Source organism: Thunnus albacares, chromosome 24 (assembly GCF_914725855.1).
Source record: "Thunnus albacares chromosome 24, fThuAlb1.1, whole genome shotgun sequence".
NCBI classification, from domain to species: Eukaryota; Metazoa; Chordata; class Actinopteri; order Scombriformes; family Scombridae; genus Thunnus; species Thunnus albacares.
In genome coordinates this window covers 19,998,210-20,025,830 of record NC_058129.1, presented here as the reverse complement: position 1 = coordinate 20,025,830, position 27,621 = coordinate 19,998,210, and the positions used below count along the sequence as shown (strand labels likewise).

Genomic DNA, 27,621 nt, shown 5'->3' with positions numbered 1-27,621 from the left:
GTGATACAGTGATGGTAAGAGTGTACTGGATTTCTATCTATGCTAAGTGTGAACTCTTACCATAGATAAGAACCCCAACTATCACTTTCATTAAATGAATTTTATCTTTACCAGTTTAGGTCAATATCCTGATTCTACATGATGCCATCATTTTATTTTCATCCAATTCATTTCATTTCAATTTCAACACACAAACACAAACAGCGCTGTTGTTCACACTACGCACTACGATACCTGACAGAGGTGTTGCACTCCTGCTGCACATGCAGTGAAGTTTGCTGCCAGGATGGACCGCTACCTCCTTACAAAAACTCTACCTGCTCCACCCGATGAAAGAAACCTGAGTCCCGGGCCGTCACCAACAACACCACCAGCAAGCAAAACAAAGACCAAGAAGACGGCAAAGAAAGTTGCGGCTTCAACTATTGAAAAATGGAAAATAGACTGGCTCGGTGTGGAAGCCGAAATGAAGAAGACGACTCTCCTCCACTGCAATGCATGCAGGGCTCACCCACCCAAAAACAGCCTGGAACCACGAAAAACTAATCACGACTTTATCAAAGGAAGCGAACAGGTCAAAAAAGTGTTCAGCTCATCGGCACCAAGCCAGCAAACATAATGGTTTTGCTTATGATAAGTAATATTAACGCTAACGCTAGTGTCTTTTGTCTGGCACGTTAGCCAATATAGTGTTAGTAATTTGGCTAACTAACGTTAATGTTAATACATACACGTGGGTCTTGCCGACCGGTGGGATGATCGTTGCAGTTTTACAGAGGCTGTTTTATACTCTCATCTCATATATTCTCACTTTTTTATACAGATATACCGCATTATAGCTGTAAAGCAGATCCGTCACTACATCCCAGCATGATGTGTAACACAATAGCGTCAGCTCCCTGTCCAGCCATGCCAGCTATCCCGAAGCTTCACACAGACGTCCATCTGGCTGTGACAACTAGGAGCAACTCTGCCCCCCGCTGCGTGTCCAGACCTTTTATACAGAACAGCGAGGCGGAATAAAGGCACAGCATTCCCGCCTTCAACAGGCTGTGTAAAAAGGACAGCAACTAACATTAATGGGCTCAGTGCATCGAGTGAAATGAGCTTTTATTCCCAAATCTACAACATATTTTTACTAACCAATGAGGCGGTGCTGGATAATCGAGTCTATTATGTTATTTTCATCATGTCATCCTGGTCAAAACCTCAGCAGGGATAAATTTGGAGATGAAATAAAGAATGCTAAAAAACCTTCAGCTGAAGGCATTTCCACAACTGCATCAATAAAGAAGGAATATTACACTCGTTTAGGCTCTTTTGACAGTACTTGTAGCTACTAGTCTGTAATATTGTAAGACTGTGGCATACAACGCATCAGACCCACAATGACAACGGTAGACTGGCTTTGACTTGTAGGAGGTCTGAATATGACATTATCCCCCCAACCAGAACTTTTGGTCAATTTAATTAGATCAAACCAATTAAATATCGTCATGATCTCAAGATCATTATGTTATACTGTCATCTAGTGGTTTATACTGAAGGTTCATCCTAAATAAAACCTTAGTTGTTGAAAGGAAATTGATGCATTAATTTGCTTTTCATGTGCTTATTATTGTAGTTAGAACATGTAGACAATTATTACAAATGAGACGGTGTTTACTGAGGAGGTTTTGGTTACACAAGGTGGTGATTACTGTATTTATTTTAATCTGTGCTCATTTCACATTAAAAACAGCAACTTTATGCACTAATTTCTATATTTGCCCCCAAAATTTAGTAAATGCCCCAATTTTTTAGAAAAGTTGCCCCGTAATTTTTTTAATTTCCTACACTGAATTATGGTCTCAACAAATTTCAGAAAATGGATATCAGGGATTTCTTGAATTGGTAATGTGATGTAAGCAGTACAGTCACTATGGTTTACCTGTCTATCTCTAGTTCCACACAATTGTTCAGCACAGTTTGTAAGAGAGTTTCTTGTTGCTACAGAAAGGTCTGTTTATAATATACAGTATATTCTTGGTCATGCAACAAGCAGCAAAGTGTTTAAGGCCGATTGGCCTCACCTGAGCCTTCACAATGTTTTTGATTCTAATTTCAAGATTAGATTCTAGGAATTGTTATGCTTCTGAAATTACTAATCATAGTTCAGGGTTACCTTAAATTAGCCTTTAACTGTTTGCCTGTCTTTATAGGCATTTGTCTAAGTGGTTGTGCCAAAATAAGTAAATATTTGAAAAGGGAGCACTTTCTTTAACCTCGTGCATGTAAGAATGGTATTTTCTTTTGTTTTTCTGTTTTCTTTTGTTTTTTTAAAGATTAGCAGCCACACATTCCTCCGTTCCCCATTGCTTCTATTCATCTGTTTAGTGTCGTCAGGTTAGGCTAACCTATTGTTGCTAACTCTGGAGCTAACCCCCATGCTGCAGCATTTATTAACTGACTGACACACTTTAGTCTGTACTGTAAAAAAGACGAGAGAAAGAGAGAGAGACAGCAGCAGTGGTCGAGCGAGCTAGAGAGTGAATGAAGACAGAGAGGGAGCGCTGGTAGAGAGAGTGCTGGTGAATCAGATCAATAAAACGTTATTTTCTGATTGTTTCACAGCAGTTATGTTCCGGAGGACAAATAGACACGCCCACCCACGCCATCCTGCGGCTGAACGCTGCAACACCTGATTGGGTCTGAATACGGCCTTACTGTTCAACTTTTCCTCTGCTCTGCTCACTTTTCTGACGATCGTTCTCTCGCTTAAACACTCGCTCACGTACTGCCCTTTTCCTTAAAAGGAGCTACGCAACCTGCAGTTTCCATGGCAACGACACAGACGTTGACTCGCGTTTCAAAACAGTGCTGCTCAGAGGCTCCCTAACGCTTAAAGTGCATTAATTTGATACATTTTAAGTAAATTGGGGATATTGCATAAACCTGGTTATTATTTCTTTTAAACACATTGGATTTATTAAGAAGAATACATAACCTCTCATTCCTGCTTGTTTAATTTATGTTTGAATTATAAAAATGCTTCATGTTAAGTTTATTACTTTGTATATGTCAAAACTATGCAATTCAAATGTATGGAAATTTTATATGTAATTGAAATACATAAGTCTTACATATTAGGTCTAAATATTTTTTGAGTGTACCTGAGAGTCTTCAGTCTCCAGTGTGGATCCTTCAGTCCAGCAGACAGCAGCTTCTGTCCTTTGGCTCCCGGATGATTGTAGCTCACGTCCAGCTCTCTCAGATGGGAGGGGTTGGAGCTCAGAGCTGAGGCCAGAGAAGCACAGCCTTCCTCTGTGATCAGACATCCTGACAGGCTGCAAACACACAAAACAACACACATGTCAGACAGTCTGAGAGTCCTGCTGTGTGCAGTCAGATACAACAACAAACTGTCTCCACACTAACTAACTAACTAAAAGATGAAGTGAATCAGGGAGCTCCAGAAAGTTGAGCATCCAGCCAGATGGGAAAAGTCAGCAGCTGAGGGATGATTCAGCAGCATGCTTTTAGATGTGAACCCCCTAGGGGGGTCCGGGGTCATGACTCCCCAGGAACAAAATGTTTTAAATATCAGCTTTAAAATGTGGATTTACAGTTGATGTTAGCAGGAGAATAAAGAGAAAAACTCACACTAGAATCAATGTAATCTGACTGTTACAGAAGTAATGTAAGAGGGACATCAGTTCACTGCACACAGCCAAGAGAGCAGAGCCGCGTCCAAAAGTGGATTAAAGTGCATTAATCCACTAAACAATAAAGTTCATCACACAAAACTCAGTGTTTCTCAGGTTGTGCTGAACAAATCTCAGGAGACTCAGCAGCACAAATATTCCTGTTCTCTATTTCTCTGTTTAGAGTCTTCAGGTTAGGCTAACCCGCTGATGCTAACATACTGATGCTAACCCATTAATGCTAACACACTGATGCTAACAATTGATGCTAACCAACTCATGCTAACCCACTGATGTTAACCCACTGATGCTAACACACTGATGTTAACCCAGTAATGCTAACCCACTGATGCTAATGGTCATGCTGCGGCTAACGCGCCGCTAGCCTCACATATTTATTTATTATAAAAAAATCTTTCAAAATAAACAAATCCTAATTTTATAATAAAATATGAATATATTATATAATGAATATGAATATATTTCACTCTAATAGGTTCTTCAAGGTCACCTGTGTAAAAATTGTTTCTGTGTTTGTTTTACTTTATTTCATCTTCTGTTGAGAATTTCAATGAGTTCCTTTAAAATAAGCTGTTGGAATATCCAAGGTCTTTACTCCTCAGTCTTTGGTCTGAAGAGTAAAACCTATCAATAATAATGACATCATAATCCTATCAGAAACATGGTGTAGAGGTGATGTACCCACACACTGCCCTCCCAGCTACAGAGAGATTATTGCCCCTTCCCACAAATGATCTACTGTTAGTCCAGCAGAGACTCAGGACGACTCATTATATGCTACAAGTCACATTTACACAATTCACTACAAATTCTCAACATCAGAAAATAACATGTGAGTGTGAGTCCCCTTACTTCTCTGATGACATGTTTCCCTGCCTTGAGTCACAGATATGTCATTACCAGGGGCAGCAAATATAATAATCTGTGGTGATTTTAACGCCTGGACTGGTGCACAACCTGAAGTCACCAGTAGTCAAGGAGACAGTTTGATCAGCCAGCAAGCTCCTACTATTCACCTCCATCTGCCTCCTAGAAACAACTTTGACACTGTGATGAACAGTAATGGGAGGGAGCTGCTACAACTGCGCAGAAGCCTCAGTCTGTATATGGTCAACGGTCGGGTAAGAGGGGACTCTTTGGGAAGGTTCACTTATTGTTCAACTGCTGGCAACAGCACTGTAGATTATATGATCACAGACATGGACCCCTTCTCTTTCACTGCATTCACAGTCAAGCCCCAAACCCCTTTATCAGACCACAACCAAATCACCCTCTTCCTCAAACGCAACTATATCACACACACAAAACCCAGCAAGCTGTTCAACATACCCAGGACATACAGACAGCACTGAGCAATACCAAGAGGCCAGCAATAGTGAGGAGATTACATTATTACTACAAGAGTTGATAGAATAGCCCTACCCTCCCACTACTGAAGGCATATGTGAGGCTGCCCACAATATAAACGACATCTTCAACACAACAGCAAATAAAGATCAATTCAAACTACGTACAAACAAAACAAAATCAACAAAATAGAACCACTGGTTTGACAAAGAATGTCAAAACCTGAAAAAACAAGTTAGAAACAAACAATCATATACGCCTTCAGTATTGTGAAGCACTTAAGACATAAAAATACAACCAGAAGCAAAAAGATAAAGCATAGTGAGAAACAGCTGTGCCTACTTGAAGAGAGTATAGAGTCTAACTGGGAATTCTGGGACCAGTGGAACTCTGTCTGTCAGTCTGAGCCTGAGGAGCTGCTCATACAGGACCGAGACATATGGACTCAACATTTTCACACCTTATTTGGGCCAAAACCACCAGGAACCGACTTACAAACCAAACAAATACTGGAAAAACTACTAAATATGGAATTGATATTCAAAGACCACCAGAACCCCCTAGATTTCCTCGTTACTATCAACCACCTGAAAACAAAACTGAAGACCCTCAAAAGCAAAAAAGCGTGTGGGCCTGATGGGAGACTGAACCAAATGCTGAAATACAGCACAGAAAAATTCCATTTGGCTATTCTAAAATGATTCGACCTAATTGTGAGTGTGGGATATTTTGCTGAGAGTTGGAATAATGGTCTTATTACAGCTATATTTAAAAGTGGAGACAGATTTGAGCCTCAGAATTACAGAGGGATATGTGTCAGCAGCTGTATGGGCAAGCTGCTCTGCAGCATCATCAACTCCCGTATAGTTGAGTTCCTCAATGAGCACAATGTCCTGCATAAAAGTCAGATTGGATTCATGTCTAACCATCACACATCTGACCATATCTTCACCTTCATCACTCTCATTAACACACATGTGCACCACAATAAAAATAACATTTATTCATGTTTTGTAGATTTGATTGTATTTGGCATGAGGGGCTCTTTTATGGATTATTAGAGAGTGACATAGGGGATAAAACCTATGATCTCATTAAATCAATGACACATTGAACATGAATAACAGATGTGCAATTAAAATGTGAAACGAAAGAAGCAGTTACTTCAGACAGTACCGTGGGGTGAAACAGGGCTGCAGTTTGAGCCCAACCCTTTTTAACATATATAGAAATACATTTGCACAACAAGTGCAAACATCCACAGCTGCTGGTGTGACTCTGCAGGACACAGAGGTCAAATGTCTGATGTTTGCTGATGACCTGGTTCTCCTGTCTCCCTCCAGAGAGGCTTACAGCAGAGCCTGGACCTCCACAAGTTCAGTCAAACATGGGGCCCACTGTACAGACTGAGTGGACACAGCCTGGCCATAGAAACAGGCCGTCACAGGCAGAACAGAAAATAGTTTCCTATTACAAGATTACAAGAAAGTGGTAACAAAGACGAAGAAGCTAACAGAAGCTAACACGGCTAACCAGGTAGGTGGCTAACAACAACTGAGGAAAAGCTACCCAACATACAAAAAAAGGACTGAAAATACAATCTTCTTCCTCTTATCTGAGACTGATCAAATAATGAATCATACATTATGCACGGAGATTGCGCCAAAATCTGCTAGCTGAGTAGCCTGCTAACTAGCATGCTAAGCAACAACAAAGGAGAACACCATGGCTGATGCAACAGCGGGAAAACTCCTCCCTCTTGCAACAGAGAACCCACAGGAGCTAAAAAGTGCAAAACCAAAAAAAACTAAACAGAAACTTGTGAGGGACATTAACAGCAGACTACTGTGACATGCTAAAACAATACAAACGTACACTCAAGATCAAAAAAGGCTCAGTACACACAAATACAACTGAGTCCATAAACACAAATAAATTCTTGGAAAACTAGAAAAATCTAAACAAAATTAAACCCAATGATCCAGTAATACAAAATGGAGACATTTGGATGAATCACTTCAAAAAACTATATGGAAACATTCTTATCAATTCTGATTCAGAACAAACACATATAACTGAAAAGTTAAACAAATTAGAAATGGCCATCAAAGACTCCCAGAATCCTTTGCACTTCCTGATTACTGAGCAAGAACTGGAAAAGAACTTAAGCAACCTAAAACCAAAACAAGCAAGCGGGCTTGATGGCATCCTGAACGAGATGCTCAAATACACAAGTAAAATATTCAGATTGGCTATATTTAAATTATTATATTATATTATATATTATACTTAAATGATTCAGTTTGATCTTGAATGTAGGTCACTTCCCAGACATCTGGAATCGTGATGTCATTATGCTGGAGATAAATCTGACTCTGATAATTACCGAGGCGTTTGTGTGAACAGTAACCTGGGGAAGGTTTTCTGTAGCGTTATAAACTCCCAGCTCACACACTTCCTTATGGAACACAACGTCCTGAGCAAAAGTCAAACTGGTTTCAGACCAAATCATCACACATCAGATCACAATTACACCCTAGTTGACAAATTGATCAAAATAAAAACTAAATATTTGCATGTTTCATTGATTTCAAAGAAACATTTCATTCAATTTGGCACATTGGTTTATTTTAGGGACTACTTCAAACTGGTGTAGGAGGTAAAATATATGTCCTGATAAAATTCATGTACACAAACAACATGTGCAGCATCAAGATTGGACACAAGAGAACATTTATTTCTCAAGAACGTGGAGAGAGACAAGGCTGCTGTTTATCACCTGCACTATTCAACATCTACATTAATGAACTGGCCTCCATCTTGGAACAGTCCGCAGCACCTGGTAACACATTTCACAACTCTGAAATCAAAGTCCTGCTATACGCAGATGATTTAATCCTTTTAAGTCCCACAAAAGATGGACGTTACTGTCAGACCTGGGCCCTGGCAATAAACATAAAAAAGACCAAAACAATGATATTTCAAAAAAGATCCAGATGCCAAGGAAACAACTATCACTTTACAACTGGAACACATACAATAGGAATTGGAATATAATTATTTAGGCCTAAAAATAAATTCCACTGGAAGTTTCAATCCAGCAATCAATGAACTGAGAGAGAAAGCTTGCAGGGCATTTTATGCAATCAAAAGACAAATTCACTTTCAAATAAAATTTTTTAATTTGGCTCAAATTACTTCAATCAATTATAGAACCCATTCTGCTCTATGGTAGTGAAGTTTGGGGCCCACAAACAAACCTAAACTTTGGCCAATGGGAAAAGCATCCAATTGAAAATGTACACACTGAATTTAGTAAAAACATCCTGCAGGTGCTCAGGACAACAACTAACAACACCTGCAGAGCTGAATGAGGCCAATTTCCATTATTATTCAAAATCCAGACCTTCACTCCTTCCACCACAAAGCCCTGCAGTGCCAAGAGATGACTAAAGGCAAAAGTCACCTCACTCAGCTGGTCCTGATGCTTTGTTCCCAAACCAGTTCAAGTAGTGTTCTGCCTCAGACCTAGTCTGAGACCAGAGCTATCAGAGTCAACCAAATTATAACACAACAGAAACAAAACTACCTCACTTATTGAAACACAAAATCACACACACAAAGCAGAATGTAATGTTATCTGACCCTAAAAAGACAGAACACTGTGGCAACCTACCTGACAACAGGGACTGATGTTAAACACAAACATGTTAACAAAGTCCAGACTGAGAAATCACAGCCTAGAGACAGCAAATACAAGACAACATGGCTGCCAAAAGATGAACTGCTGTAGAGACAGAGCTTAAACCTGTCCAGGAACAGTTCTTCCCAAAATTCACCAACAGGCTTCCACATTTTAATAACTCAGAAAATGAAAAACTACAAATCATACTGCAGGAAATGAAAGACAGTTTGTCTCTGCTGCCACAGCATGAGGGATTCAGACTGACCTGCTCAATCTACATCAGGCCTCAGATTTATTAATTCAGTTATTTTAACTTTTATGTATTATATGTATATATTATTGGCTATATCCTGCACCTGCACAATAACCAATAATTTACTTATGTGATTCTTTTTTTTCTCACATTATGGGGTTAAGAGGTGGAGTTTGATTTTTGATGCTTTTGTTCTTTCATGTGTAAAAAAAAACAACAAAAAAAACCAAAAGTACCTTAGTTTCTTCATAAAGGAAAGATGTTAATTCTGCTGTTAAAGTTTCATTCGCTGTTCAAAATATTTATACAGTAATGTAATGTATGTGGGTTGATATTAATAAGTTCCATTCTGGTAGAAGAACAAGATTTATTGTGTCTCTATTCAACTGTGGTACCTTTAAAACACATCTACACCCACGTTTCGGTTATGAAGACATTTAACATAGACTTGGCTCTGTTGCTGATTGTCTCACTGGTACAGAGACGATAGATATAAAGTAGGGATGTCAATGATTCATTGATTATTGGTTAACTAACATAGATAATTTAACAGCGGCTAAAAAGCTTAGCAGCATCAGCTATATTCTCATCACATCACACAAACATTATATCCTGACTGGCTTTTTGCTTCATCATACCTATCAAGGTAAACTTACATACCATCAAATGATTTTAGAACAAAACCTTAATGCTAACCAGCTAACCTCAGGTGGGTAACTCACCAGGATAATCCATTAATTTGGAGGGACACGCCCGCCAGAGTCCCAAAGATTCTTTTTCTACAGCCGCTCCACTCGGTTTCAACTTATTTAAATCTGACATTAAAACACCTTATTTTAGTCTTTCCAAACTAACTCATTTTAGCCAAACACCCATGTGAGTAGCTGCGTTGCAGTAACTGAAGGGAGACTAAAAACTTCTCTGTGCGCAGCCGCCTAGCTAGCAGCTACCTCTAGCCTGCATGTGAGGCGTTTTGAGAACATCAATAAATTGTAGTGTCTACTGATAGCCTGCATGTGAGGCTGTGTGTATATTTAGAGTGTACATTAGAGTGATAACTTTGAATGGCTATCAGGCTGTACTAAATAGAAAGTTAATGGGAACATATATTGCTTGTGTTGGAGTGCCGCTTTGTGGGATATGTGTATGTACATCTTAAATGTTGATGTAACCATGTAGCGGCAAGCCTGCTTGTATATGGGTTAGTATCTTCCTTATAATTTTGTGTTTTGTACATATTTGTACATTCTGTTAATATTCTGTTATATACGTCATTTTTTGTTATTGCAGAAAACCACACACCCACCCAAAGTCCTAATATTCACCAGCCATTATACCTGTACTTCCCATGTAATCCAACTATTCTAAAGACTGATGTTTTATTCTTGGTGGTGGTAACAGAATAAATACCATTCTCTGAATTCATACCCTGATTGAGGAAGATTTAGGTGTTGCACATTTCAACCAGCTGTTAGACTCACCCCATGCTTTACATAGATAAATTGTAGTGTCCACCAATAGCCTGCATATGGAGCGTTTAGGGAACACGGTAAATTGTCGCATCTACTGATAGCCTGCATATGGGGCGTTCAGGGAACATCGGTAAATTGTAGCATCTACCGATAGCCTACGTGTGAGGTATTTAGGAAACATCTGTAATTTGTAGCTATAGAAAATAACTTGGTTACATAAACATACAGTAAATCCAAGAAAAATCGTTCTTAAGTATTTACAAAAATAAAGAATACATACTATATTGGAGAAGAAAGACAAAAGTCATTATTAATATTTTGCTTCAGTGTCCTGTCTTTGGGCAGCATCAGGTCAGAGGTTTTCACCTACATCTGCATTATCCACTTTGACAAAGAATGAATACAATTCTCAAGTTCAATGTACACCCAGTTCTGTAAAGTAATACAGTAAAGTATCGGGATGTAACAGTATGTGTATTTGTCCTGAACCGTCATGGTATGGGCATTATGGTTCGGTGCATGCAGTCATGCGAAGAATACGCTCTGTGACCCACACAATTACTGAACAGAACGACACTAAAAACATTTGATTTCTGATGTGGTCAGACAGCATGTTGTAAGAACCAGTTCTGAGAGAGAAAAATGTAATGTTCAAAGAAATTTCAAAGAAGGTACTAGCTAATTATCACGTAATTACCATGAAATGTGTTGACCTGCAAAATGAAATGTTACTGAAATCTTTAAAATCATCTATGTTATTAATTAATTCAACAAAAAAAAACCAAAAATCTGCAAGTAAAAGAATTACCTGCTGCTGAAGTTTAGTAAAAACTGGTTTGACAAATCATATCAGCAGAGACAATCCTTCACAGCTTTAATGTTTATCCTCTAACATAATTTAGATTTTAAATGTTCATCTGTTGAACAGGTTGATGAATCCTGACCTGAGTGTTTCCAGTGTGCAGTGTGGACTCTCCAGTCCAGCAGACAGAAGCTTCACTCCTGAAACTTTCAGGTTGTTGTTACTCATATCCAGCTCTCTCAAACTAGAGGACTGGGAGCTGAGAACTGAGGACAGAGCTGCACAGCTTCTCTCTGAGAGGTTACATCCACTTAGCCTGGAGAGGAAATATAAAGGGAAAAAAACAAGTAAGAAATTATTCATTTTTCCCTCCTGATGAAAAGATAGCAGAGTTTTTCAATAATTATGAATAAATCAAACTATCTGTGTACTTACAGAGATTTTTTGGAGGCTTTGACCACTGGCAGCAGCCGCAGAAGAGGCTCCTCTGAAGCAGAGTATTTTTGCAGGTCAAACACGTCCAGATCTTTTTTTGATGACAGTAAGACGAAGACCAGTGCTGACCACTGAGCAGGAGATGGTTTATCTGTGGAGAGACTTCCTGATCTCAGGGACTGTTGGATCTCCTCCACTAGAGAACGATCATTCAGTTCATTCAGACAATGGAACAGATTGATGCTTCTCTCTGCAGACAGATTCTCACTGATCTTTTTCTTGATGTATTTGACTGTTTCCTGATTTGCCAGCGAGCAACGTCCTGTCTGTGTCAGCAGGCCTCGTAGGAGGGTCTGATTGGTATGCAGTGAAAGACCCAGGAGGAAGCGGAGGAACAAGTCCAGGTGTCCATTTGGGCTCTGTAAGGCCTCATCCACAGCTCTCTTGTAGAAACATGTCTCTGCAGATTCTTGTTTAGTTTCAGACTTCTGGGATGTTGTTCGTTCTTCTGACAGCAGATTGACTCCAGACTTGATGAATGTCAGATGGACGTGAAGAGCAGCCAGAAACTCCTGAACACTCAGGTGGACGAAGCAGAACACCTTGTCCTGGTACAGCCCTCTCTCCTCTTTAAAGATCTGTGTGAACACTCCTGAGTATGCTGAGGCTGCTCTGATATCGATGCCACACTCTGTCACGTCTGATTCATAGAAGATCAGGTTGCCCCTCTGCAGCTGCTCAAAAGCCAGTTTTCCCAGAGACTCAATCATCTTCCTGCTCTCTGGACTCCAGTGTGGATCTGTCTCAGCTCCTTCATCATACTTGACATTCTTCAATTTGGCCTGCACCACCAGGAAGTGGATGTACATCTCAGTCATGGTCTTGGGCAGCTCCCCTCCCTCTCTGCTTTTCAACACATGCTCCAGAACTGTAGCAGTGATCCAGCAGAAGACTGGGATGTGGCACATGATGTGGAGGCTTCGTGATGTCTTGATGTGGGAGATGATTGTACTGGCCTGCTTCTTATCTCTCAATCTCTTCCAGAAGTACTCCTCCTTTTGTGGGTCAGTGAACCCTCTGACCTCTGTCACCATGCTGACACACTCAGGAGGGATCTGATTGGCTGCTGCAGGTCGTGTGGTTATCCAGAGGTGAGCAGAGGGAAGCAGTTTCCCCCTGATGAGGTTTGTCAGCAGCACATCCACTGAGGTGGACTCTGTAACATCAGTCAGGATCTCATTGTTGCAGAAGTCCAGAGGAAGTCGACATTCATCCAGACCATCAAAGATGAACACAACCTGGAACTCTTCCAACCTGCAGATTCCTGCTCTTTGGATTTCAGTAAAGAAGTGATGAACAAGTTCCACCAAGCTGTACTTTTTCTCTTTCAGCACATTCAGCTCTCTGAAAGTGAATGGAAATATGAACTGTATGTCCTGGTTGGCTTTGTCTTCAGCCCAGTCCAGAGTGAACTTCTGTGTTAAGACTGTTTTCCCAATGCCAGCCACTCCCTTTGTCATCACTGTTCTGATTGGTTCATCTCTTCCAGGTGAGGCTTTCAAGATGTCTTCTTGTCTGATTATTGTTTCTGGTCTGTCTGTTTTCCTGAATGCTGTTTCAATCTGTCTGATCTCATGTTCATCATTGACCCCTGCAGCCCCTCCTTGTGTGATGTAGAGCTCTGTGTAGATCTGATTCAGAAGGGTTGGGTTTCCTGCTTTAGCAATCCCCTCAAACACACACTGGAACCTCTTCTTCAGATTAGATTTTAGTTCATGTTGACCAAGTGGAGCAGGAATTCCTGAATGAACACACAATAAATAAGATCATTTATTAATTGATAAAGAAAATATGACAATTTAATTCCCCTAAGGAATGTATATATGAACATATGTTCCTACATCTCTTGAGACATCAGTAAATGTCTCATTTTTCCATCATGTCAAATCTTTTGAGAAATCCTCTTACTGCTCTGATTCAGAAGGGTTGGGTTTCCTGCTTCAGCAATCCCCTCAACCACACACTGGAGTTCACATTGGCTAACTGGAGCAGAAGTTCCTGAATGAATTTATTAACTGACTTTATTAATTGATAAAGAAAATATGACAGTTTAATTCCTATAAAGAATACATATATGAACAAATGTTCCTCCATCTTTTGAGACATCAGTAAATGTGTCATTTGTCCATCACATCATACATTTCAATAGAAATCCTCTTACTGCTCTGATTCAGGGTTTGGTTTCCTGCTTTACCACAACACACAAACACACACTGGAACGTCTTCTTCAGGTTAGACTTGCGTTTGCACTTTTTCTCCACAGGAATCTCTGAATGAATAAACAACAATTGACAGAAATGAGAAGATGTGATAGAAAATATGAATCATAAAAATGTTTTCTTACAAGTGTAGCATCTACTCAGCTCACTGGAGTTTCATGGTATTATGGAAAGATCATTTAATAATATTCAACAAGTAGAGGGTCTGTTTATGCGCCAGTTTAGTTAATCAGAACTGCTTGTTGGATGGTTGAACAGCTTTGAAACTCCGTCGCTCGACACCTTTCTGACATTAGAACTATTGTTGGATTGTTCTGAACCTGATGATCCAACATTCATTTCCACTTTACACAGTGATTACTCAGGTTTGTGGAGGAGAGAAACTTCTCCCTCAAGTTTACTTTTTCAAATTCATTGCACAGCTACTTCTGTCACTTTTCATGTGAGTGCAACACCATAAATCCCCTCCAGAAGACACTTCCTGGGAATGTTCACCTTTATTCCTGACTTTAAACAGTTATCATGTCTCCGCCTTGCTCTATGACGGCCTGCAACACAAAGACTGGGAACAAGGGGAAACAGCTAGCCTGGTTGGTGTCCAAAGGTAACATATGCTGTTTCAACTACAGGAACTCAATGTGTATCCATTGTTACTAGTTCTGCTTGTGTTTCCACTGTTCTCCCCTCACTTTGAGGATGAGCTGCTGAACCTAAATGATACTTAATCCAAGTTCAGGTTCTCTCAGAGGAAGGAATGCAACAGCTGGTTTAACGCAGGAATTAATAATACAGGACATGAGTTTAGACAAACATTACAGGGAAATTAGTTTCAGTATACAATATACTCTGCCTTCTGTCACAACTCCACACAGTTGACCAATCAGGGCGTAAAGTGGATGTGATTGTTGGTTTTGGAGGAGTTCAACACAAATTGTTGGACTTCGCCCTCTTGAGGAGGTCTGACTATCCAACAAGTGCTTCAGCTGGAGCACACTGAAGCCTTAAGAACCATTCACACCTGGACTCATGGGACTATAAGGACTGACAGGCAGATGGAATAATGACCCACATGTGGCTTAATAATGGTGAGTTCAGACAGAACACAAAGTGAATTTTTCATGCAGCGTGTATCGCTGGGCTTTATGAATGTACTTCATGAACGTACAGAGAGGAGAGAGAAAAACTAGAGAAACTGGAGGGAAATAATAGAAAGAACCAGAGTTCCTGCTGAGTTCTGAGTTCAGTCAGAGGCTGAACTAAACACAAACACACAGAGGCACACTCCCAAAGACATGGTTGGCGTGTCTATTGCTAGCTGGCTAACAGCTAATGTACAGTTGGTATCTTGGTTGTTGGGCCAAATAAGCACAAATGATCCTACCGTAAAATTTGTGCGAGTAACACAAGGTGAAAATTTTCTTTGTGTTGTGTCTTAACACAGCTTTAAGGTGTAAACAGCCCTGCAGAGGTTAAACACCAGTGACGTCCCACCAGTCAGTCAGAACTAAAGAAGACTTTTGGATGAGAGAAGAAACACTTTGAAGAATCTAAAACAAGTCCACTGACTGTTGACTGAGCACTTCTAAATATCTTTGTAACATCACATTTTTAATCTTTCCATGACTTACCTGAAGGTTCTGAGATGGTGTTTGACAAACGCTCCAATAGATCATTCCTATTGATCTTCCCCAAAATCATTCTAGTCACTTTAATAGTGTCTTTACAGTAGTTCTCGACCATCAGATCCACTGTGTCCGTTCTGTCTTTATTCTCCAGTTGACTCTTTGGGATTGCTTTGAAGCCTTCAAGCTCCCCACGCTGACACAGGTACCACTTGAATTTTTTAAAGTCATCAGCTCGCAAATCCTCCAAACACTCCAAGAGGACCTTTGTAGGTGTCGCCATCTTTTGTCCTGCTAAGATCTGAAAGGTATGACAAAAATCTGTATTTGATTAACAATTAAACAATTAATTTTCTGGATTACTAACACTGAAGTATTGATTGATATTATTAAAAATAGAACTGGAAAAGCAGGTTACCCAACCTATTTCCTGACAAAGCACAATACAACTATTAATGAAATGGATTTAGCTGCAGATGAATTTAATGATTTATTGTTAATATTGGACCTAATTTAGCTCAAGGAGATTATTAAGCCTAGCAGTAAAGATGATGTGGAAAGTAAAACTGTTAATGTAAATAAACAATCCATGTTAATAAGGGGAACAGATGAAATGATTGACATTGTTAAAACATTTAAGAGTAACAAGTCTACAGACTGGGATGGAATTGACTGACTATGGTTAAATATTATTGAGTGTGTGGTGAAACCACTGACACATATTGTCATTGTCCTGTCACAGTCCTGTCTGGTCTCATTGTGTTTTCTGGGTTTTGATTGTCTGTTTGCTCTGTGTGTCCCTCCTGTGTTCCTGTACTCCTCCCCAGCCTGCTTTTCCCTCCACACCTGTCCTGCATCAGCCTCCCCTGTTCCATTTGTTCTCCCAGCCAATCGGCTCCCTTCCTGTTCTCCTGCCTTGTCACCTGTATGTTCTGTTAGTTCTGTCTGTATTTAAGTCCAGTTTTCAGTTCAGTCTTTGTTGAATAGTCTGTTCATTCTGCCTGTTCCTGAGCTGCAGTTGTTGTTAAATTTCAATAAATATCTGTGCTTTAGATCCTGTCTGCCTGCCGTCTCTTGTACTTGGGTCCTCCTGCCTTCACTCCATCATGACAGAACAATTCAAACAATAATGGACCCAGTGGATGAATATATATATAATCAATGATTAAAACGATATATGGTCATAAAGGTAAGAAGTTCTACTTTTACACCATCAAACTAGTTGGAAACATCACATGATCATTTATAACAGTAGTTAAAGCGAGGGCGTAGGTTTGGTTTAACTCTGGTAGGGACATTTGATGTTGGACGGTGTAAATAATTGTGTGTGTGTACTTGCTCTCTATCACTCTTTTCTCTTTCATAGAAACATGTTCACACACACATAAAGAGCCTGACTCTGCTAAATGTTTACTTTACTCAATATGCATTTACTGACTGACCTGAAACTGGACTGTATCATGATGTTTTCTCTGATCTACATTTTATTTTATTGATCGACTACTTAACTATAAATCTCAGACTAAAACTAACATTTAAAATGAACATATCATAGACTGTCACAATAAATGTGTAGAAACCTGTAGGTAATGTGCTGCTCTGTAACTCGCTGCTATAGGTTTTCAAACCTCAACTGAGATTATGTCCTTCTTTCATTCCTTCTTTTAATTAAACAACATGTCTGTGCAATAATCACAAATTAGCAAACAACACCTAACGCCTGAAATTAAATATAATATCAAATGATCTTAGTTTTGTCCAGTAAAGTCGTTTTGATTTTGTGATGTTTGGAACATTTAAACTATAAACACTAACTGCTTCAGATTCTCCACCTCACTGACTCCACTAATGCTGCTGCTGCTGTTAGTCAACAATGTGTACAGCTTGAAGTTGAGGGTTGCCAGATCATCAGGTCCAGTATCCTCCATATCCTGCTCTTTCACTCTTTATCATAATATCACTCTTGTTGCAGAAAACACACAAACCTGTCAACTCTGCAGAGATCTTACTGTTAATATTACGTTTAGTTAAAACAGCTTGATTGTTAGAGATCAGTGAAAATATTGGTTGGGACAATCCAGCAACGCCTTCCTCACCCAAATCTACACCCATGAGTTAAAGCAACATCTTAATAGAAAGTTGTGTGAAAGGTGTGGAGCTCAGGACAGTGAGGTTAATCTCCTGGTGGAAGCACCATCCAGTTGTTTATTGATAGATTGGAGCACACTGACCTGTATGTCGGTGGTGTTCAGGTCCTCGGTGTCGGTGGATGAGTCCGGTGGTCTAGTTGTCCGGGTTCTTGTTTTCCTCCTCCATTACACACTTGTTATTTATTTATTGATGTTGTCCTCCTGAACTTCCTCTGCCTGAGTAAAACCAATAAAAAGATGATAAAGAAGTGAACGTTTGTCTGTAACTGCTTCACTAAATCCGTCTGTCTGAACTGTCTGCTGCCTTCATGGACTGAAGACTGTTGTAAAAGCCAAATGTCATCATAATGTTCTGTATTATTGCTGTAAATGAATGATTCTATATTCAGATCATTGTTGACTGATTGTGAATTGTTTGCTGGTGTTACTGGGTAATTACTGGTAAAGTCGCCTCCTAGCGTTAGAATCTACACTGTAAAAACTCCCCTACTGGAAACGCTACTAAATATTCTGTGAACTAGCGAAATTTGATCATTTCAACAAGAAAATCTGCCAAAAATGACTTAAGAAGTTTTCTTGAAACGAGCATAAAAATGTAGCCGCTATCAAACATGATCTAACCTTAAAACTAGTTTTAAAATCAGATTTAAGCCTGTTTGTCTTCATATTAGAAATGAACTGTCAGAAATTCAAGTTAAAGATGCTTGAAACCAGATTATTTGTCTGTAAAGTCGCCTCAGTTTATGAGTTTATGAGTTGTGGCGTCTTAAACACTTTGAATCCACTTTTCAGACTTGTTTCTTGTCAGCTGGAGCTGAAAATAGACTGAGTACCTTACTAAGACAAATGAAGAGCAGTTACCTTGAAACAAGTCTAATAACCTGCAGTGCAGATGCTGCCTGACAGGAGTATTTGTCTTTGAGGAGAAACAATAAGTTTTAATCATCCTAAAATAAGATATTAGAACTTTCTTGAATTTCCTTTTTTGCAGTGCAGAAGTCAGATGTAAAAAGCTGATGAGTCAGCAGTTAGTGAAGGAAGCAGGTCGTCCTGCTGTTAGTTTGGCTCCATGCAGCTTTTTGACCCTTAATTTGGACCTTTTGGAATATTTGGATTCCAGTGAGGAAGAAAAACTGATATTAGAGGAGAAATGACTCTATTATTGTATTAATACTCTGATGATTGATCCAGTGTAGAAGTGTATTCAACTGATCAATTTGCACTCTTGACCTTATCTATGACATTTTATATGCTTGAAGCACATTGTTCTGTTTTAAGTAAAGATCGTGCACTTTGTCTCGTGTAGATGAAATGAGTTTCTCATCTGTTAGGAAAGAATAGAAACGTTTACATGAAGTGATTCTAAAGAAATGACGGTTGGAAAGAGGAACTGAATGCAAGAACAGGAAGCTGCACAAGACAGACATGACACCATATATGTAGTTATTGATTATCCACCAGGAAACAGTGCAGATAGAGAAGTGTAATTGCACGTGAGCTGCTTGTGTTGATGGTTGTGTTGGGTGGAGGCTGAAAGTCTAAAGTGTCTGTGTGATCTGTTTAATGTGCTCCTCTCTTGCTGCAGAGCTCAGGGAGCCCGTATGCATAAGCTTTAGTGATTTATTAAAGGCAGTTGTTTCCTTTCTCACCCAACTAGACAAGCTGATATTTCAGCTGCAACAACAACAGTTGTTTGGATGATATATTTGTTTGTTGTACAGAAGGATTTCCTTTGTAAGATGCATTCTTGCTGTGTAAAAGGAGGATTATTCATGTCTGCTTGGAGAGACGAGTAAAGTCAAACTATTCTTCTGACTCTGTGGATGTGTGAGTAACCCTTCAGTGTGAGATGGATGCACAGACCAATGTTAACAAATAGAAACGCCTAAAAACAACAAACTAAAGAGGCTCAAACTGAAATGACAACTGTATTTACTTTGATTCTCTCATTTGTAACTGAAGCTCTGTGAAATCCCCACATATAAACATGTATATCAATATAAGTTTAGTATAAATATAGTTTTACTGCTGTTTTAGCTCCGATTGGTCGGTTAGCAGCTACTTCCTCACACAGTTTGTTAGAAGACAGCAGCACTCCAGCAGAGTCAGCACACGAGCCTCAACAAACACTAACTGTCACATTGCACAAAACCTCATCTGGACAATCAGTCTTTTCTGTTAAAGGAGCAAAACTATGGAGCTGAAAATGCAACACAATGTTAATGTTTTCAACAGAGGTGTTAAATCATGGCTGAAAGAGAAACAACACTGCTCTCACACCTAACACCCCTGTATAGACACACCTGGAGTTTGATTTTCTTTCTTTTTAACTTTGTAAAAAAGCCTCCTGTGGACAGCTGTTGTAAATGAGCGTTTCTCTACAAACACTAAATACAGTGAACTGCTGCCTGTGCATAATTGTATGTTGCAGTTCCAATAAATAATCAAATAAACTGAACTTAACACAGTCGACTGTAAGAAAATCACTCACACAGGAAGTAGGGACTCTGCTGCAGGTTGAGAGCAATGATCTGTCGACGATCACAGCTGATGAAAGGATCAATCATCACCCTGAAACTAAACGCTCACATGTCCTCATACAGATGCACCTGATTGGTTGGAGGTGATCATCAACTTCCTGTTACTGAAACACGTCTAATAACAAGCAGGGCTGTGATTGGCCAGCAGTAACAGGAAGTGGTCACTGAAACGTTCAGAGCAGCACATCTTCAGGTTTCAGGTTGGGAGGAATCTGATTGGAGCATTGAAAAGTGGGCGTGTCATAATGAATCTGATTGATTGATGGGTGGATGTCATGATATTATTGGTTGGAACTGGTCGGTTCAAGCTAACATAAGCACACGTCAGATTTTGTTTTACAGGAAGAAAACATGATTGGATTTTGATATAATAACACAAAGAAATTGGCTTTTTGTATTTTTTTGTCATATATTGTTAAATAGGTGCACAATATGAGCGGATGTGATCTAAAAGGGTTAAAAAGCATTTTTCATTTCATGACTTTAACTGTGTAGTTGAGAGCTGTAGAATCTCTTACCTAAGATCATATCATGTTCTTGTGTTTTGATGGTATCAGGCTGTTACGAAGGACACAAAGTCCTTCAGGGTTACCGAGGATTTGAAAGTGATGGAAGAAATATTTGGATCTTTCACTCCAGTAAAAGTGGTAAAACTACACTGTGACCATACTTCATTACCAGTGAATGTTCCTACTGAGGTAAAAGTATCATCAGCAAAGAAAGAATCAAATGTAAACATATGAATGAAGCAGGAAACTGACTGATATATATGACATTATTAGATTGTTAATAATGATGCATCACTGTGTGAGCAGCATTGTCAGTCAGTCAGTTTATTCATATAAGCTGAACGTTTGATCCAGCCGGCCTCGCTCTTTTCTTCCAGTTGTCTCCATGACGACCATGTGGATGAACGCTGTAAACGCTGGGATCACTCTCATCCGTGGACACTTGTAGATTTTCAGAGTCTGGCAGCAACAGGTCCGACTGTGCAGAACAAGTTTTCCTCTTCAGTGTTGAGGAAAGCAGTGACTACAGGAACAGCAGCAGTTTCTCTGAGGTAACATTACTGTACGCTGTAAGAAACTGCTGCAAAAATACACTCAAATACTGCACATTTTCATGCTTTTTGGAGCCTAAACCAAGAACAGATGTTAACAGAAGGCGACTGTAAGATTTGATACAGTATTTTCATTTTCAGCGCCGCAGTAATGGAGGGACAGAATCCACATGCAACCATTGACATCATATGATCATCATTCATCCTCCTTTGCGGAATCAAACCTAAAGCTCAGTAACACCTTACTCAGAAAATACAACCACATTTGTGCATCTGGTTCCCCAGTTAGTGAACATTAAACTGGTATAACAAAAACATTATCAGCAGAAATTAAAGTGACATTGATATGAATCTCTTTCTGTTGACTATATTGTCTTTTTGTCCTCTACTGTTGTTTTTTGGAAACATTTCTCCACATATATATATTTGTTGTAACATTTTTCATTCATATTTAAAATGTGCTGTTTGGTTTTCATGATGTCTGCACTTCAGTTATTTGACAGTGTTTTTATGAGTATTGCTTACTTAACTGGAAGACGAGGGTCCCGGTTCCAGCTGGTTCAGTGAGTGGAGGCAGATTGTTGAAGATCAGGCGAGAGGAACACACCTGTACTCTGACAGGTATTTCACCAAATGCTCTCCTGGGAACAGGGACCATTATGAAACATAGAAGCCCTGCACTGTGCAAGTCACCTGACCTGAAATGAACACATCACATGACTTCTGCGCTTCCTCAGACTGTTTCAATCTGTTTAGAATATTGGAAAACAATCAATATTGTTTTTGTAGGAATGTGATCTACACAAATCAAATGTGTTTGAGCCACGTGGTTTCTGAAGGTGAGAAAAACACAATTATGTGCAACTGTGTTAAAAACTGCATTTAATAAGTGAGTGTTTGTCTTTGTTTAGTGACTGTAGTGAATTATTTTGGGGATTGTTTTTGATGGACTCTTTGTGGATTACAAAGCCAGCTGCAACTGCCTTCCTGCTGCTCATTCATGGGATTATGGGATGTAAAAGAGCAGAGCCTCCACAATAGTCAACAGCATGTATTTAGCTTTATTCTTTGGGCTTGAAACTAATATAAATGTTGAACATCTTTGGACAGATGTCAGATGCCGTTCTTGTGTGATGTGCAGCATGTGATGCTTTACTTTGTGTGTGCTGTGAAGACCATTGAAATCTACCAACCCTGAGGGCCAATATGTGAAACATGATCAGGATGTGGGTGGCAGCAGGCCTGTATCTGGACACTGCCAACATCAGCTTTGTGGATCAATATTTCACATCCTGCATTTAAAAGGTGGATACATCATATACTTCCTACTGGAATCAGGTCGGGTAAGTCAGTGTTTTTCCAGCCTTGGAGTCCACTCGTGTCTCTGTGGGCTCCCTGGAAAAACCCACAACCAAACTAAATGACTGTGATCATATGCAGTTTATTTAAAGGTGCACTACGTAGTTTTGAGAGAGACAACTGTTTCCATTTGCAGAGCCTGCTACTATGATGTCATTCTTTGAATGAGTCTGTCTCATTGGATCATTAAATATCTTGTGCTCCTGCCATTGTTTTTCCCTCAACATAGTTTATTGTCATGTATATTTTCATAAAGCACAGAATGTGAGTAGAAAAGCTTTCCAGACTTTATTTAAACATCATGGTGCTGAATCAAAGCCAACGTTTGGACTTACGCCTTCATCAGGGTCAAACAGGAATACTGGCTTCAAACCATCCTATAGGATCATCACATCATTTGCTAATCAGGCCTCATCTGTGTCACCTGCATTCTTACCTGTGTTTGCTTTACACATTATGGCGCCATCTGGTGGTTCAGTTCAAACACATCAATCCAGCCAAAACAGCAAACCTCAAATGAATTTCACACAAATTGTATCAAAGCTAAATAATAAGAGTTGAAGTGCAGCTCTTCATTCAGTCCATGTGGCCGTAGTGTGTTTCATTTATGTTTCCACAACGTTTCAGAAGCAACAGATCCAGAAGCCACCTCGCTTATTGCAGCTCACTTTCTCAAAGTCTTGGAAGTGAAGACTAGAAATTGTGTGTCTGTGTTGTAGAAAATGTTTTGCTGCAGGAGAAGTTGGATCCTGTCTCCTAATAGTGTTTTTGTGTTGTGAAATCTGAATTTTCAACGGTGCTTTTGTCTTCAACACAAACATCAAGCACATGGACATTTCAGCATATAAACACCTGACTGGTGGCACAGTTATACATCCCTTTACATTAAAGGTCTGAGCTGAATGAGGATGTCTCAACTCTTTAGTGCAGCTTGTGTTGTTGCAATAAACGCATGAATAACAAGGAGAATTCAGCTTATCATGGACTTCTGGGCAGCTTCTCACATCTGAAGAGACCAGAATGTCTTGAAGAGTTTTTCCTCTCTTGTTTGCAAAAAGAAGCTGATGTCTGAACTAATTTCAACTCTAAATCACAAAACTTTTAAAACATCTTCACTTCTCATCAAAGACTTGGAAATCTGTTTCTTTCAAATACTAAAATATGAGTTTTTATAAAATCACATTGTAACCACTACTTGCTATGAATTGGGCTAAGTGTCAAATAAATAGCTACACCAATATCTTACGTATCGGCCCTTTAAGGAGGATGATCAGTAAAACACAAGGTCAACTAGTGAAAATAGAGACAAAGAGTTTATTTGTCACATTTCTTAGATTTTATCAATAATAAAATAAATAAATATATATACCCCTTCAAAATAAAACAATAGACCAAATTAAATGTATTCCCTTTTTCCAGAGCTCTTCAAATATTAAACCACATAAATATATAAATCAATTCATAAATGAAATAAGTCTTTTTGTTAATAGCCTGGTAGTATCACATTCGGTTCAATATCATTTTATAGTCCTTCTTTGTGTCCTCAGATGCGAATAGTTTAGTTTCCTTGAAAGTTTTGTTCAGTTCAGTTCCTGTTTTTCTCTTTTGTGTATTTTGCTGAAGCTTATCTGTAATCCAGAGATCTGGATCGTCCAAGTCTAGCAGCGTCTTGGCTCTGACTCTCCCAGACGCGACAGCCGTGGTCGGTGATAAACCTCCCGCCTGCTGGAGTCCTCTCTCAGAAAATCCATCATCAAAAACACCAACCTGCACACCGTACAAGTTCACTTCACTTCATGTCAAATTCTCCTTTTAGTAGCACATTTATCAAGATCTTATGCTTATTTTCTAACCTTTTATCAGCTTATTACTGGCTTAAATGTTCACAGAATCAACATAAAAACATGCTCATGAATGGAAAATAAAATTCACAAGACAATGATTTCTGCCAGCAATAATATCTCACATCTCATATCAGTCAGAAAATGCACATCACACATTTTTACAGTGCTTGTGTTTAAGTTAAAAACAACACGTTTCTCCGTTTGTTTGTTTTTTTTCATCCACCGTCATAAAGTGAGCATGAGCTAACATGGATTTTTAAGCTAGCACTGAATAGAATAGTCATCAAAAACACATCTAATAGCGATCCTCCTTCATCCTCTGCTAATCAATAATATCCCGGAACGAGGTAAGTCTCTTCTGGACAACTTTAACACTGATTTCAACAAATACAACAACTTTTCCTCTCTTTCACTCGCTGGCTTGCACACATACTGAACTCCGTTCGCTTGTTTGTGTCTCTCTTACTCCCCACCTTCTTTCTCCTGCATCGTTTCTGACAACAGCCCGTACTGCAGGCGCTTACCGCCACCCTCTGGACTTTTAGTCAAACTACAACAATGACTCAAAAAATGTGGGTTACATATCAATCAGTGTTTAGAGTCTGTTACATTTATGGGGGGTACATTAAGAATGGAGACAATCAACATATTTCTTTTTTTCTTGCATTAACTTGTTACTGATTGGTTAGAGTAAAATAAAACAATATTAAAGCTGCAAGCAGTGTTGAACAGGCCCTCGCCCTTCTGTGCACGTCAGGCTGCGGTACAATCGAAGGCTTCTGTCACGGGCGTGTAGATGTCGTCAGACCCGGGCTGATTTCAGACAGTGCAAGAAGGAGATAAACATCACTTCCTTTGTCCACTATTTTGCCTGCTGCTGTGGCTGCTTTGCTGAAATTTTGTAGGGGGCGCTATTCATCCAGTTTGCATCACTGATGGAATATTGTCATGTAGACATGTTCAGGCCGGGACTCTTATCAAACATGTAAAGTTTGGTGCAGACTGGAGCATTTACAATAAAGTTATAGCAACTTCCTCTGTCATGGCGAAACATCAAATCTCAACGGTGTGAGGATGAGAGTTTTCTGCAGGGTGAGACATGTCTGTCTTGCTCACACCTGTGTCATCAAAATTATGCAAGTTTTGGGCCCATTCACTTGAATTTAAATTAGTAAATTGAAAACTCTTGATGAGTTTGTGTGTAAAACTAATTAATTTCCTAATTTTCATCAAGTCTATTTTTTAGAAAAGACTTTTAACCCACATGACCTGGTCAAAGTTTGATTGACATGTGTACTGTCAGGTGTGTAGAGACAATAAGTAACTGCAGCTGGACACAGAAAAATACTCATATATTTGAATGGAGAGTGTGAGTGAACCGCTAGGTGCTCGGGTCCTAATAAAGGAAAAACTGCAGTACAGAGCTACAAATTTTAGTTTTGATGGTATTTTTCTGCAGCACTTTATCACTAAACTGTCACCCTCACTCCATTTTTTCCCTTCTCCTCATAGGTCATCCCCACTACTGAATTATACATATAAGACCTATAATTATTGTAAAATAAATGATAATAACACCAAACTTCATACAAAGTTTGTATATAATGTACTGTATGTATATAGGCCTTTCTGTTGTATCCTACAAAAATGAGCTGCATTCAACTCCCACACCAGTGGCGGCTGGTGACTCACAAAATTGGGGAGGACAGGAGGAAAACCAACATGGTATCTTCCAACAAACCACATCAAACTATATCATTGTCCCCCACCTCATATTGTGGTGGCCATTTTAGTTACATAGGTGGCGCTAGAGAGCACATTTGGGCACTTTGGGGGTTAATTTTTACATTTTATCAAAATTTTTACCAGACCTGATGTGCGTGCCTAATTTGGTGAGTTTTTGAGCATGTTTAGGGGGTCAAATTTAGGTCTGAAGTGGCGGAATAATAAGAAAGAAACAAACAAACACACGAAATACAATACAATACTTTCAGTGCTCAGGCCCTAATAACCTCTACTCCAAAACGGAAATCTGCTTTCATGGATATAATGTCTTGCAGCTGTAAATGCACTCAGGATGCATTGTGATCAGATGTCAGCAGGTGTAAATGCAATCCGTACAGCGTGACACATTGATAAGAAAAAGTGAATGACGTCGGTTGATGGCAGCAGTTTCTGTGACCTGGGACACCATATGTTTGTTGACAAGTCCGCCAGCTCCACCCAGCTCATTTGCATATTGGGATCCTATCACAATGTGGGCACAGCTGAGAAAAGCAGAAGGCGTTTTAATAGCAGGTGTCAATGCAAAGAGCCATTGATCAGATGTCATTATCCAGATACAGATCACATGTTAATAGCAGGTGTAAATGGGGCCAGTGTGTCAGAGACTCTGTAGAAGGACAGAGTGCCAGCAGGACAGTCCACATAAGCTCCCATACTTTTCACTACAAACTTGTTTTACAATAAAACTCTATCATTCAATACATAAACAAAGCAAGAAAAAATAATAGTCTTATTATCATTATTTCCATTTCACAGAATAATCATCAGCCTTATTTAACAAGTTTCAAATGCTGCTATTGGTCCAACCAACATAGATAATATGTTGAGTATATTATAATTCTATATACTGAAGCATAAAAGTGTCATCCTTCCATTTAGTCTTGATTTATCTTTCTAAAGTTTAGCAGCTGCAGCATTATTTGGATTTGTACTGATTGATAGACGTGCAGAGAGTGAAACTGCGCCCCCTACAGGTCGGAAGGAAGCACTGACATATGAATGAAAATGTGTTTAGTTGAAGTCATCCAGATTGAATAGTTGGAGTTTGTTTGTGTCTCAGCTGCAGGCAGCAGCAGCGTGAGGACAGACAGCAGGATGAAGACGCTCAGCAGCCGACGACTCGTCATGTTTCAGCCCAACTGAAGAATCAAACACAACAACAACACGTGATCAGAGGATTTGAAACTCTGAAACTTGTCATCATTTCTCTTCAGCGCAGCATCAGTCTTTCATTTCAAACTAGTTTGAAAATCTGGTTTACCTTCTACTTCAAGCTCCTGAAAT

At 39.4% G+C, this 27,621-nt stretch overlaps 2 protein-coding genes across 2 annotated transcripts in view; one reads left to right on the top strand and one right to left on the bottom strand.

Annotated features, from left to right (window-relative positions):
- The window catches only part of LOC122976060 (NLR family CARD domain-containing protein 3-like), a 395,924-nt gene that overhangs the window by 289,699 nt on the left and 78,604 nt on the right, over positions 1 to 27,621 (top strand). The gene's annotated exons all lie outside the window — the stretch shown is intronic.
- On the bottom strand, positions 3,119 to 13,506 carry LOC122976640 (NLR family CARD domain-containing protein 3-like; the record flags this gene model as incomplete). Its single annotated transcript, XM_044345220.1, has 3 exons — positions 3,119 to 3,326; positions 11,406 to 11,579; positions 11,699 to 13,506. Coding segments are annotated over 3 exons (2,190 nt in total), but the record flags the coding sequence as incomplete, so codon positions are not given.